The sequence below is a fragment of the Lipotes vexillifer genome, unplaced genomic scaffold, assembly GCF_000442215.2.
Source record: "Lipotes vexillifer unplaced genomic scaffold, Lipotes_vexillifer_v1.1 scaffold875, whole genome shotgun sequence".
Taxonomy (NCBI): Eukaryota; Metazoa; Chordata; class Mammalia; order Artiodactyla; family Lipotidae; genus Lipotes; species Lipotes vexillifer.
The window spans coordinates 2220089-2232891 of record NW_006792177.1 but is presented as its reverse complement, the minus strand read 5'-3'; the positions used below and the strand labels follow the sequence as shown (position 1 = coordinate 2232891).

Sequence of the window (12803 nt, the reverse complement as noted above, 5' to 3'; positions counted from 1 at the left end):
GAAGCCCACACACCACAATGAAGAGTAGCCCCCGCTCGCCACAACGAGAGAAAGCCTGCACACAGCAATGAAGACCCAACACAGCCATAATTAAATAAATAAATAAATAAATGTATAAGAACAGTAAAACTAAAAAAAAAAAAAGTATCCACTAGAGGAACTATAAAATTATTAATGTAACCAACCAGAACGTGATAGTGGAGAAGTGGGGCAAATTTAAGGGTATATGAACTTCCTTGTCTGTCATATGGAAAAGTCAAAAGACATTGTCTAAAGGTGACATAAGGATAGCTATCATAAGAACATAAAATAGACTATAAGCCCACCACTTATCAGAAGGAAAGCAGAAAACAGAATGCAGAAATCATATTGCTAAAAGTTTAAAAAAAATTTTTTTAATAGAATTCCACATAAGGTAACAGAAACAAAGTGTCAGTAAATATAAATGGAATAAACACCTATTAAAAGGAAAAGTATCTCAGATTAAACCAAAAAATAGAATCTAATTATATGATGTTCTGTACAAGAGAAGCATCTAAAACTAAGTAAGGATGGTGATGAAAGAACGGAGAAGATATAACAGTCGAATGCAAACAAAAAGAAATGAGTTTGATATTAATAACAGCAGGGTTGAATACCAGGCAAAATATTGAAGAGTCTAAAAAGGGAAGTTTTGGAACTTTCCTGGTGGTCCAGCGGTTAAGACTCCATGCTTCCACTGCAAGGTGCACGGGTTCAATCCCTGGTCGGGGAACTAAGATCCTGCATGCCACACAGCACGGCCAGTAAGTAAATAAATAAAAGGGCAATTTTTAATGGTAAAGGACACCATCTACAACCTGTCATGAATATTTCTGTACCGAATAATTCAAAAGAAAGCATATACCTTTAAGTTACTATGTTACTAAACAAGAAATAATTTTTCTTTTTATTGAGATATAATTGACATATAACATTGTATTCGTTTCAAGTGTACAACAGAATGATTTGATGTTTGTATACATTGCAAAATGATAATCACAATAAGTCTAGTTAACATGCATTGCCTTACCTAGTTACAAAACAATTTTTTTCTTATGATGAGAACTTTTAAGATCTACTCTCTTAGCAACTTTTAGTTATTCAATACAGTATTATTAACTATAGTTACCATGCTGTACATTACATCTCCATGACTTATTTATTTTATAACTGGAAGTTTGTACCTTTTGACTCTCCTCCTGTTTTTCTCACCCCCTACTCCCTGCTTCCGGCAACCACCAGTTTGTTCTCTGTATCTATGGGCTTGGTTTTTGTTTTTGTTTTTAGATTCTGCATATTATGAGATCATATAATGAGATCATATGGTATTTCTCTGTCTGACTTATTTCATTTAGCATAATGCCCTTGCGGTCCATCCATGGTAAGATGGCAAGATTTCATTCTCTTTATGGCTGAGTAACATTCATATATATATCATTATCATATATAAGATAGATATATATAAGATATATCTATCTTATATCTCCTTTATCCATTCATCCACTGATGGACACTTAGGTTTCCATATCTTGCTATTGTGAATAATACTGCAATGAACATGGGTGTGCAGATAGCGCTTCAAGATAGTGATTTCAGTTCCTTCTGGTGTATTCCAGAAGTGGAATTGTTGGATCATATGGTACTTTTATTTTTAATTTTTTGAGGAATCTCCATCCTGTTTTCCATAGTGTCTATACCACTATGGAATTGGCATTCCCAGCAACAGTGTACAAGTTTCCCTTTTCTCCACATCCTCACCAACACTACTTATTTCTTGTCTTTTTGAGAATAGCCATTGTAACAGGTATGAAATGCTATCTCATTGTGGCTTTTTTAAATAATGAATTAAGCATTCAACTTAAGAAGTGAGAAAAAGAACAAGAACTTTTTTTAAACTAGATTATAATAAAAAAGATTGAATCTATAAACCAGATACATCTAGCATGTTAAGCAACACTATGGAGATGCAGTCAGCAAAATCTAGACTGAGAGAAATATACAAGATGCAGTTTTTCAACAAATAAATCACAAAGAAGTAAGAAGAAAACTATAGATTGAAAGAGAATTACGAGATGCATCAGTGAAATATAATATATGGGCTTTGTTTGGTTCCTGTTTCCAAAAAATTAAGAACATATTCTTGAGACAGAAAAGTTTGAATGTGGGCTAGATATTTTATATTAAAGAATTTATTGTTAATCATTCATTTTTTTAAAGAGTCCTTATGATAATATACTGAAATATTTTGGGATGAAATAATAGGATGTCTATTATTGGCTTCAGAATCATCCAGTGGGGAAGGAGAGGAAAGGAGAAAAGGTTGGGGTATGGTATAGAAGAAATAATTAGCCAAATGTTGATCTTTCTTGAAGCCAAGTGATGGGCTCGTGGGCATTCATTATACTATTTTTTTCTACTTTTGTATATGTTTTAAATTTTCACAATATTAAGTGAATAAAAATGGTTGAATAGCACAAATGCAAATTATATTATAGCAGAAATGGTGTATATGCTGTGATCCTAGCCATGTAAAAATAAGTATGAAAGAGGTATTACAATTGTGTTGGCATGGTGGAATGTGGCAAATTCTCTGATTTCAAAATTATCTGTAGTGCTGTGGATTTTACTTCTGTATCTTCACAGAAAGGTTGAGAGTGATTGTGGCCCACTCCACAACCTCTCTTTACATGCGCCACCCTTCCTTACTGTGTCACTCTCTGAATATCTTTGTTAGCACTTACCTTGGAACTGTGGGTCCATGGGTGAGACTTCTTGACTGTGCACTCTTTGAGAATGGTTAGCACCTGACATACGGTTTGTGCTTCATACATGTCTGTGTTCTGAACTGGTGAAAAGTCACTGGCACCAGTTCCTGATGAGGTTAAGTACATGGGATATAGAAAGGGCCCTTAGATGAAAAAGCTCCAGGTATCAAAGTGGAATTAAGAAGACAGAGGAGGTTAGGAGGTGAGGCAGCTACAGAGTTGAGGCCATTCACTCCAAGAGGTTACAGTGGCAGAAAGAGGAGCAGAATGATGGCTATGTATATCAGTGTTGGGTGGCGGTGTCTACATGAGGGGGCTGCTAGAAGGGATGATCAGGGGAGGGAGCAAGGGCTCACATTTGTGCAAACCCTCAGCCCCAGTCAGGACTCTATAATAAAGGCTGAACTGTTTTTGGTTTTGTTCCCCAGGCCTGGTGAGTAATGTGGTGTTCACCAGTCACACCACAGAGCAGAGGCACCCTCTCCTCATTCAGTTGCAGAGCCTCATCAGAGCTGCCAATCCTTCCGCAGCCTTCATTCTTGCAGAAAATGGGATTGTCACCAGGTAAACTTACCAGTTCATTTCACTCCGCAGGACCAGCCACTTTCTCAGATGCAGCAGTCTGGCTATGGCCCACTGGGTCTTTCCACTGTATCAAAGACCTGAGCATTATAAAAGTCAGGTCTTGAAGTGCTCTTTTTTTTTTTAATTTATTTATTTTATTTTTATTTATTTTTGGCTGTGTTGGGACTTCGTTGCTGCAGGTGGGCTTTCTCTAGTTGCGGCGAGTGGGGGCTACTCTTCATTGCGGTGGCTTCTCTTGTTGCGGAGCACGTGCTCCAGAGCACAGACCCAGTAGTTGTGGCTCATGGGCTTAGTTGCTCTGTGGCATGTGGGACCTTCCCGGACCAGGGCTTGAACCTGTGTCCTCTGCACTGGCAGGCGGATTCTTAACCACTGCGCCACCAGGGAAACCCTTGAAGTGCTTTTGATGCTGTGTAAAAATCACCAAGAGGGCCACACATGTTAGTATCCTGTACTGGTTTTTTTTTTTTAATTTAAAAAATTTTTTTAATATATATAATTTTTCATGTATCAAATTGGCTATTTATTTATTTATTTATTTATTTTTGGCTGTGTTGGGTCTTCATTTCTGTGCGAGGGCTTTCTCTAATTGCGGCAAGCGGGGGGCTACTCTTCATCGCGGTGCGCGGGCCTCTCACTGTTGCGGCCTCTCTTGTTGCGGAGCACAGGCTCCAGACGCTCAGGCTCAGTAGTTGTGGCTCACGGGCCTAGTTGTTCCGCAGTATGTGGGATCTTCCCAGACCAGGGCTCGAACCCGTGTCCCCTGCATTGGCAGGCAGATTCTCAACCACTGCGCCACCAGGGAAGCCCTCCTGTACTGTTTTGAGATGTTCTGTTTTGATGCATTCACGTTCTCATCATTAAAGGATGGAAGTCAAGACTCTCTCAGTGTTCTTTGTGTTAAGATGTGAGAGAAATGGCGTAGAAACATGGGGAAATTATATCTTTACTTCATAGACCTGGGTTCAAATTACAAACTAAAAATAGAGAATTAGTGACTTTGTGTGTATGTATGTATGAAAACATCTTGTCATATAGCAGTTTTGTTTGCTCATTAAGGTGCTAAAAGGTGTATACTTTTCATATAGTTTTGACTTTTGAGCAATGCACATATTTTACACATTCAAAAATTAAGTCAACAAGGAGGGAAAAAATACAAACAAAAACGTGAATCCATCTGAATACCAAAGTAATAAGAACCGTACGTATGCAAAATAATTCAAGTAGCTTCTGAGCATAATCGTCTGTTGGAACCCTGATTCCAAACAGCATCACTGATTAGAGAAGGGAGATTATAAATATGAAATGGGAAAGGTAAGGAAAAACCCTGCAAATGTTGGAGTTGAATTGGGGGACTCGATATAAATTCATTATTTCAAAAAAAAGTATATTCCCTAGCTCTTTCCATTAAAAGGGACCAGAAATAATACCCTTTCCATTAAAAGGGACTAGAAATAATAATAGCGATTAATACTTCTACCTCTAGATCTTAATTTCTAAGTACCAATCCCCACTACAAGGTATCAGGACTCTGGAGAATTGGCTGATTGCAGGTTTAGGGAGTGAAAGTACAAGGTGAGCCTAGTACATTTTGTGACAAAAAAGCAGGGAAGTATTCAAAGATTAGTGGAAATATGTCAAAAGGATACAGAAGCTAGTTTAAGAAGCTCCCACTAGGCAAATTTGGGACAACTTGAGTATATGAGAGAACCATGATAATAATGGATTATATATAGCACGTGGAGTAAAATGAGTCTGTGGTGATACTAAAAAAAGGGAGAGGGACAGATCAGTAAAGCTCTTCTTTATAGAAGAATGCTAGCTAATAAATAAATAAGGATTTATAGTACTAGAAAGTCACTATTTTGTAACCTTTCATATAATACTTGATTTAGGCAAGAATTATCAATGGATGCCAAAAGCAGTGGATGACAGATTGTTGAGGAAAAGGATATTCACTTGTCTTAAAGTATCTGTCACGGGACTTCCCTGGTGGCACAGTGGTTAAGAATCTGCCTGTCAGTGCAGGGGACACAGGTTCAATCCCTGGTCCGGGAAGATCCCACATGCCACAGAGCAACTAAGCCCATGCGCCACAACTACTGAGCCTGCTCTCTAGAGCCCGCGAGCCACAGCTACTGAGCTCATGTGCCACAACTACTGAAGCCTGCACACCTAGAGCCTATGCTCCGCAACAAGAGAAGCCACTGTACTGAAAAGCCTGTGCACTGCAACGAAGAGTAGCCCCCGCTGTTCCGCAACTAGAGAAAGCCTGTGCATAGCAACGAAGATGCAATGCAACCATAAATAAATAAATTAAATAAATAAATGAATAAATAAAAAGTATCTGTCACTCCACAGACTACTTACTGCTTACAAAGAGGAAAAAGTACCTTCACAATGGAGAGGTTTAATCTAGAAGACATGACATTGACCAAATGATTAAACTTAGCAAGACCACTAATGGGATAAACTGACATCATGTGCCTCCTTCGTGACACTGTGGGAAGGACACAACATCACTTGGCCATTAATCTTGCCAGAATTGCTTAGCTGAATCTAATCATGAGGAGCAACCAGACAAATTCAGGTTGTGGGGCACAAGACAGCTGGCATGTACTCTTCAAAAATGTCAGCTCCGGGCTTCCCTGGTGGCACAGTGGTTGGGAGTCCGCCTGCCAATGCAGGGGACACAGGTTCGTGCCCCGGTCCGGGAGGATCCCGCGTGCCATGGAGTGGTTGGGCACGTGGGCCATGGCCACTGGGCCTGCGCGTCCGGAGCCTGTGCTCTGCGGCAGGAGAGGCCACGGCAGTGAGAGGCCCGCATACCGCAAAAAAAAAAAAAAAAAAGTTGGAGGAATTATTCCAGACTGAAGGAAAATAAAAGATTATAAATTAATGAGCAATCCTTGATTGGATCCTGAGTGCCCTATGCCCCCAAAAAGGGGAAATTTGAAAATGGATGTATATTATATCAATACTTCTCCAACTTTAATGTGCATATGAACCTCTTGGGGATCTTATTAAAATGAGGGTTCTGATTCAGTAGGTCTGGAGTAGGCTGGAGATCCTGCATTTCCACCAAGCTCCCATGTGATACCAGTGCTGCTTGTCCTCAGTATTAAATTCCCTCAGTGTGATTATACTGTTGTGGTTCTTCAAGAGAATGTGCTTGTAGGGAGGGTGGGAGGGAGGGAGACAAAGAGGGAAGAGATATGGGAACATATGTATATGTATAACTGATTCACTCTGTTATAAAGCAGAAACTAACACACCATTGTAAAGCAATTATACCCCAATAAAGATGTTTAAAAAAAAAAAAAGAGAGAATGTGCTTGTTCTTAGAGACGCATACTAAAGTATTTAGGGGTGAAATAACAGAAAAAAATATATATGCATGTACTTATATGTGTGTATGGGGGTGTAGAGAGTAAGCAGAATGTACAGGTTAAGGTTAATAGTTCTAATTAACCTGGGTTTTCTGTATGTTTTCAAAGGAATGAAGACATTGAACTGATTCTCTCAGAAAATAGTTTTTCGAGTCCTCAGATGCTACGATCTCGATATCTAATGTATCCTGGCTGGCAAGTATCATCATTGAAAAGTAGCTAAGATTTCTTTATAAACTCAGTGATTTATTTATTTACAGGAAAGAAAAAGAGAAAGTGAAAATACCAGGTGTGCTCTAGGAGGGTGACAATGGCAGCTGCAACAGCCTACCATGTCCCAGTAACCACTGGCCTTGCTGGAAGCCCAGTGATCCACATCTTGGGGTCCAAACTGAGACCCTTGCTGGATGTTGAGACTTAAGGAGTCATCTTATAGGCCTTAAGCACAATGGTATCCTTTGTTTCCTCTAGCCTCTAGTGAGAGTGAGGTGGCCGGCATGGAACCAAGAAGTTATGACCCTGCTGGTTGAGAGAGTCTCTCCTGAGAATAGTCAGTCCTCTAGGGTTCCCATCTGACAGGTAGGTTCCCTGCTACTGTGGCCCAGGGGATGTTCTGTGCTCTGCAGGTGGCCTCCTAGCCTGAACCTGTCCTCCAGATAAGAGAGGAAGAGAAAAGGGAGTGTGAAGTGCACTATAATCATATTTCCAACATCACCTGAGCACTTACTGTGTGCTGCACATTGTTCTAAGACCTCGCTCTCCAGTACGGCAGCCACTAGTCACATTTGGCTAGTTAATAAAATGTAAATGTATATTAATAAAAATAAAGTAAAATTTAAAATTTAGCCTTTTAGTCACACAAGCCACATTTCAAGTGCTTAACAGCTACCTGTGACTAGCAGCTACTGTCTTGGACAGTTCAGATCCAGAACATTTCCATCATCACAGAAAGTTCTGTTCACAGTGCCACTCTAAGAGTTCAAGCTGTGTTATCTCATTCATCCTCAAACCAAGCCTTCAAGGTGGATTCCATTTTTTTCTTCATTCTAGAGATAAGGTAACTGAGGCAGCAAGGACTTAAATGTCTTGTCCAAAGTCCCACAGCTAGTAAATAAAAGAGTTGGGTTTCAAACCCAGGTTGTGTGGCTTCAAAGCCTGTATTTTTTTTTTTGAAGTATAATAGATTTACAAAGTTGTGTTAATTTCTGCTGTACAGCAGAGCCTGTACTCTTAACCACCATGCTGCACTTGTCCCTGTATGGAATGGATAACTAGTTTTGCTCTGTTGAAGGTTCAGGGGAAGACAGCTGTTAAAGCTTAGCCAAAATTGATCCCTCATATTGATTTGGATCATCTTTATTATCCTCACTCACTTCCCTCAGCCACCTCTGTGAGTCCTCCAACCACCCCTTACATCACCAGTATTTTGTACCAGCAAAAAACTGATTGTACTATCCTGTTTAGGAAAAAAAAAAGGTCAATATGTAAAATTGAAGGTTTTCAGGCTTATTTTTATAAGGAACCTCTGGTTTGAGTCACATCATACTTAAACAGTGAGTTAGTGGATCATTCCTTATGCCTGAACAAGACAATAATATCTTAGCTAAAAAGAAAAAGATGGGGCTTCTGGGGTGAAACTCTCCTCTCCAGTGGCTGCAGCTACTGACCTTTTTGCTGCCCACACCTCTGGGCCTGGTCCTGAGACTTCTGTCATCTCCACCTGGTGCCTAGGGAAGCACCTATTCTCCAGTCCATACCAACTCATTGTGGGCACAGACTTTTCTGAAGGCAGACTGATCTAGGACAGAGACAGGTATGAGGGAGTTCATTAGAAGGCTCTGTGAATCTAGAGTCTGAAATCTTCCTTTATCAGGAAGATCAGTCCTTGTAGAGAATCAGAGATGGAGGGGCCTCAGAATCACCCTTCAGGCCCTCCCTTCCAAGTTCATTCCTAGGAATCAGGTGATTTACTCTTTTAACAAGATGGCAGTCATCAGATTCCTGCTCATCGCTGTACTTTACTCCCCTCTCTCCTTGGGTGAGGGCCACCACCTCAGAGTGAACAGACCTTATCTGTAGGATGTGCTCAGCTTTGTGCTGTGCAGATTCTTAGCCATTCCCCTCCCACAGCCCTCTCTTGTCATCGACCCCACCCCCACCTACCCTGGTAGAAGGGCTTGTTCCTAGTCTGTAAGGAAACCTTGTACTATTCCCCTGGCCCCTCCAAATTCCCCTAAGGATACAGCCTCTGAACACAGAAGCCTGAGAAGTCCTTGGTCTCCAAATCTCATGTTTGGATGAAGAGAGAACAAAAAGAACATGTCAGTCTTGCAAAAATGTTATGCCACCACCTTACTTTAAAGAAGTTGCTTTAAAGAGTAAGATACTTTGAACAATGTAAAATTCAAAACTGCAGTGCAGTTTTCAAACAAAGGACACTAATACGAAAATACAGTAGACTGGAGGGAAGTGTTTGCATCACATGTGACGAAGGGTTAATATAGTATTTGGGAAGCTTGTTTAGATATTTAAGAAAAGTAACCCATATTATATAGATGTGAACAGTCCACTTAAGACCAAGTATAAATGGCAACTGTGGTAACAGAATTCCATGTATGTAATACTCAGATGCAAAATGGTGTCTCACTGTTGCTTTGATTGACACCTGTTACATTTAGGCAAAAATATCTATAAAATTCATTGCTGGAGGAATTGTTGTGAAACTAGTACACTCATCTACTGCTGGGGGTGGTATAAATTACCCATGAGATGTTTTGCCCTCTCCTGGACTGATTCCAATCAAGGGATTCATCTCAATGAAATTGTTCAAAAGAAGGAATGACAGTTTCATAACTTTGGAAGCTGGGTGGTAGGAATTCATTACACTACCCTTCTATCTTTGCATATCTTTGAAATTTTCCATAATAAAAAGTTAAATTTTTTAAATGCTGCGTTCTTAATGAGTCTGTGGCAGTCAGTATGTCTGCTGAACTGAAAACTGAGAAAATAGATTGGAGATGCCCCAGCCCTTTAGTTCCTTCTGGGGAGACTGCACATCCAAATGTACAGTCTGTTAAACTGCCCTCAGTGAGGGTGGGGCATAGTGGGAGCCCTGAAGAGAGTGGGAGGGGATCCTGAGGAAGAGCTCCAAAGGTACCAGGAAGGACCCCTAATCCCAGCTGGGATACTGGCAAGCTTCAAAGGTAGAGGGGGTCTTTGACTTTAAGGAACTGCTAGTCCAAAGAAGGTAAGACCTTCCTGCTCTAAGGGGGCAAACATGCTTCTCAGTCTCAAGATGAAAGAGACATAAATGCTTTCAGATAAGTGCTTTGTACACAAAATGATGTACAATTAAGGGAGAATTCAAATATGATGAGTGATATGTAGTTCTTTCCAATGTAGTAAGACTCAAAGCCCCAATTACTTGTATTTATAATTTTTTAAACCTTTTAAGGTATGAAGGTAAATTTGATGTTGGATCGGTCTTTCCATTAATGGTTCAGATTTGTGTATGGTTTGGTCGTCCCTTGGAGAAGACTCGCTTTGTGGCCAAGTGTAAAGGTAAGCCTTGACCAGGACATGTCCCAGACACTGGTAAAAAAATGCCCAGAGTTGTCCCCACTTCCTGGCACCATTTTAGTATTCTGTGTGTGCTGTCTCTTCTCACCATTTGGGTCTGAAAGCAGGCAGAAGAATTTGAGGACCCAGGAGTCCCTTACCCCTGGGAATAGTGGCAGAGCCACTGGGGGAGGATCTGGTGGGGGTACCTGTGAACCCTGGACCCTAGAGGAGATGCCTTTCCAGTCCCTAACCCTCCCAGCTGTGCCACCCTGGACTTGGCCTCTGCCCCCAGGTGAGTAACAACCCTATCCTCTTCCTCCACCAGCAATTCAGTCCTCTATCAAGCCAAGTCCCTTCTCTGGAAACATCTACCACATCCTGGGCAAAGTGAAGTTTTCAGGTAACTGGGCGCTTGGATTTGGAGTGCTACTCTGTGGAGTGCTCACATCTCATGATGTGAGTTCATAGCCTCTGCTGGTGCTTTGCAGACCACTGATGCCTCTTAGACTCTCTCAAAAAACCCTCCCCTCTGGGTCTTACACCATAGGCTCCTCCAGTCATCCCTTTCAGTCAGGGTCCCAATCTTTCTCCAGGACCTTCTGCTCTGCAGTGGAGGATCTGTTTTCCTGCCCCTGGATGAACCTGCCCAGGGCCTCTCCTCACAGCTCCTTGACTTCCTTGTTCTAGAGACTCACACTCCACCCCTCTTGAGCCATCCATGGCCTCCTCCTAGACCTGTCACCAGGAGCTACCCCAATGCTGAGCCTTCCAGCTCTGGAACCGTTTCTGCCAAAGTCTTCAAGCCTTCCACTTGCCTTCTCCTCCCCTCCGTTCAGTAAACCTGTTTATCAGCCTTTGACCCCTGCAGCCCTTGGAACCTGAAGTCTGTCATTCCTGGGCTGGGGTTCAGGGAAGTTGTGAAAACAAGGAGCCAGTTAACTCAACATTGAGAAAGAGCAGAATGTTCCAGGGAAAAGGCAGAGCATGTGCTGTGGATGTGAGGCAAAAACAGGCACGTTTCAGGAACCAAAAAAGGTTTACTGTGTCTGGGTCCCAGGGGAGGAAGTGAGGGAGTGTGTCTGTTAGGGCATCTTTGGCAGTTATAACAGAAAACCCCAGCTCAACTAGGAGGTGTTAGCTACATAGCAAGAAGTCAAGAGGTCTGACAGCATAGCAAAGCCAATGAAGACCCAGGTAATATATGGCTTTTGTGTTCTTACATTCTTGGTGTCAGCTTTTCCTCAGGTTCCCACCCCTCATGGTTGCCAGGTGGTGCTGCAGGTCTAGGTGTCACATCCAGACACAACAGCTAGCTGATGGAAGAAGCTGGCTCTTCCTGTGGGTGTCTTTATCATTTCCTCAGCAGACTTCTCTCATTGGCCAGGATTGAGTTGCCATTGCCCATGGGGAATTGGTATTGGAGGAAGAGGGGGATGCTGGGCAGGTAACTGGGGGTGTCTGCAGCAGGGAGCCACTGAGAGTTGTAAGCATGGAATCATCTGGGTTCAGATAGGAGAATTAGGTGGCAGAACCTCTATAAAAGAATCTCTCAAGGTCCTTAACCTTTGGCTTAATTTATATTATTGAATCTGAAAATTTGGCCCCGCTCTACAAGCCCCTTACTCAAGCCCACTTCCCTCATGCTCTGACAGGCCCCCACCTGCTCGTCCCTCTCCCCTATCATCACCTCCTTTTCTTTTTTATTTAGACTGACTCTTGACCCCTTTCTTGTTAAAGGTAAACCTTTCTTTGTTTTAGATCTTTTTCTCATCATGCCTTTTTGGGGAACCTTACCCTTGTGTCTCCAGTATATTTTAGCCCCCAGCGCCTCAGCTTATAAACCCGATTACATCTTTCCTGTTCCCACGCACGTGTCCCTCCTGCAGCACTTGTACTGTTGAGCTTGCCCTCCTCCCATGGACCCTCAGACCTCAGCTGAGACCCACCCCCTCCACCTCTACCAAGGGAGCTTTCCTTGCTTCTCCTCAACTACCTCTTCCATAGGGGTGACCCCAGCCATTCTCGTCTTCTAATGACTGTGTAGATGTCTCCCACTCAGGTTCCTACAGTCTTTCAAATGCCACAGATGCAGAGTCAAACTCTTCTTCTCCCACTTGCAAACCTTTTCTTTCTCTTGTAGTCCCCTTCTGGGTTAATGGTGTCCACCTGATCACCCAATCAGCTTAGCTAGAAACTTACATTGTTCCTCCCTCTCTTACTTCACCCTTTCTAATTTGCTGCCGGTCATGTCAGTTCTCCCTCCTGCATGTCTTGTGAATCTGTCCCCCACAGCTGCACTAATCCAGACTTAGTGTAGCCTTATCCTTTTGGGGCAGGGTCTCAGGGACTAAAGTGTTCTCCTTGCAGACTCTGAGAGGACCATGGAGGTCTGCCACAACACTCTGGCCAATTCCTTGAGCATCGTGCCAGTTTTGGAGGGACCCACGCCACCGCCTGACTCCAGAAGCACACCTCAAGGCAG

At 42.2% G+C, this 12803-nt stretch overlaps 1 protein-coding gene across 1 annotated transcript in view; it reads left to right on the top strand.

The window, feature by feature from the left end:
• Positions 1-12803, top strand: part of DNAAF9 (dynein axonemal assembly factor 9) — a 189723-nt gene that overhangs the window by 173467 nt on the left and 3453 nt on the right. Inside the window, exons 32-36 of the mRNA XM_007465433.1 lie at positions 3215-3350; positions 6869-6955; positions 10215-10321; positions 10647-10721; positions 12689-12800. Coding sequence (XP_007465495.1) covers positions 3215-3350; positions 6869-6955; positions 10215-10321; positions 10647-10721; positions 12689-12800 — 517 coding nt within the window. The remainder of the gene's footprint in view (positions 1-3214; positions 3351-6868; positions 6956-10214; positions 10322-10646; positions 10722-12688; positions 12801-12803) is intronic.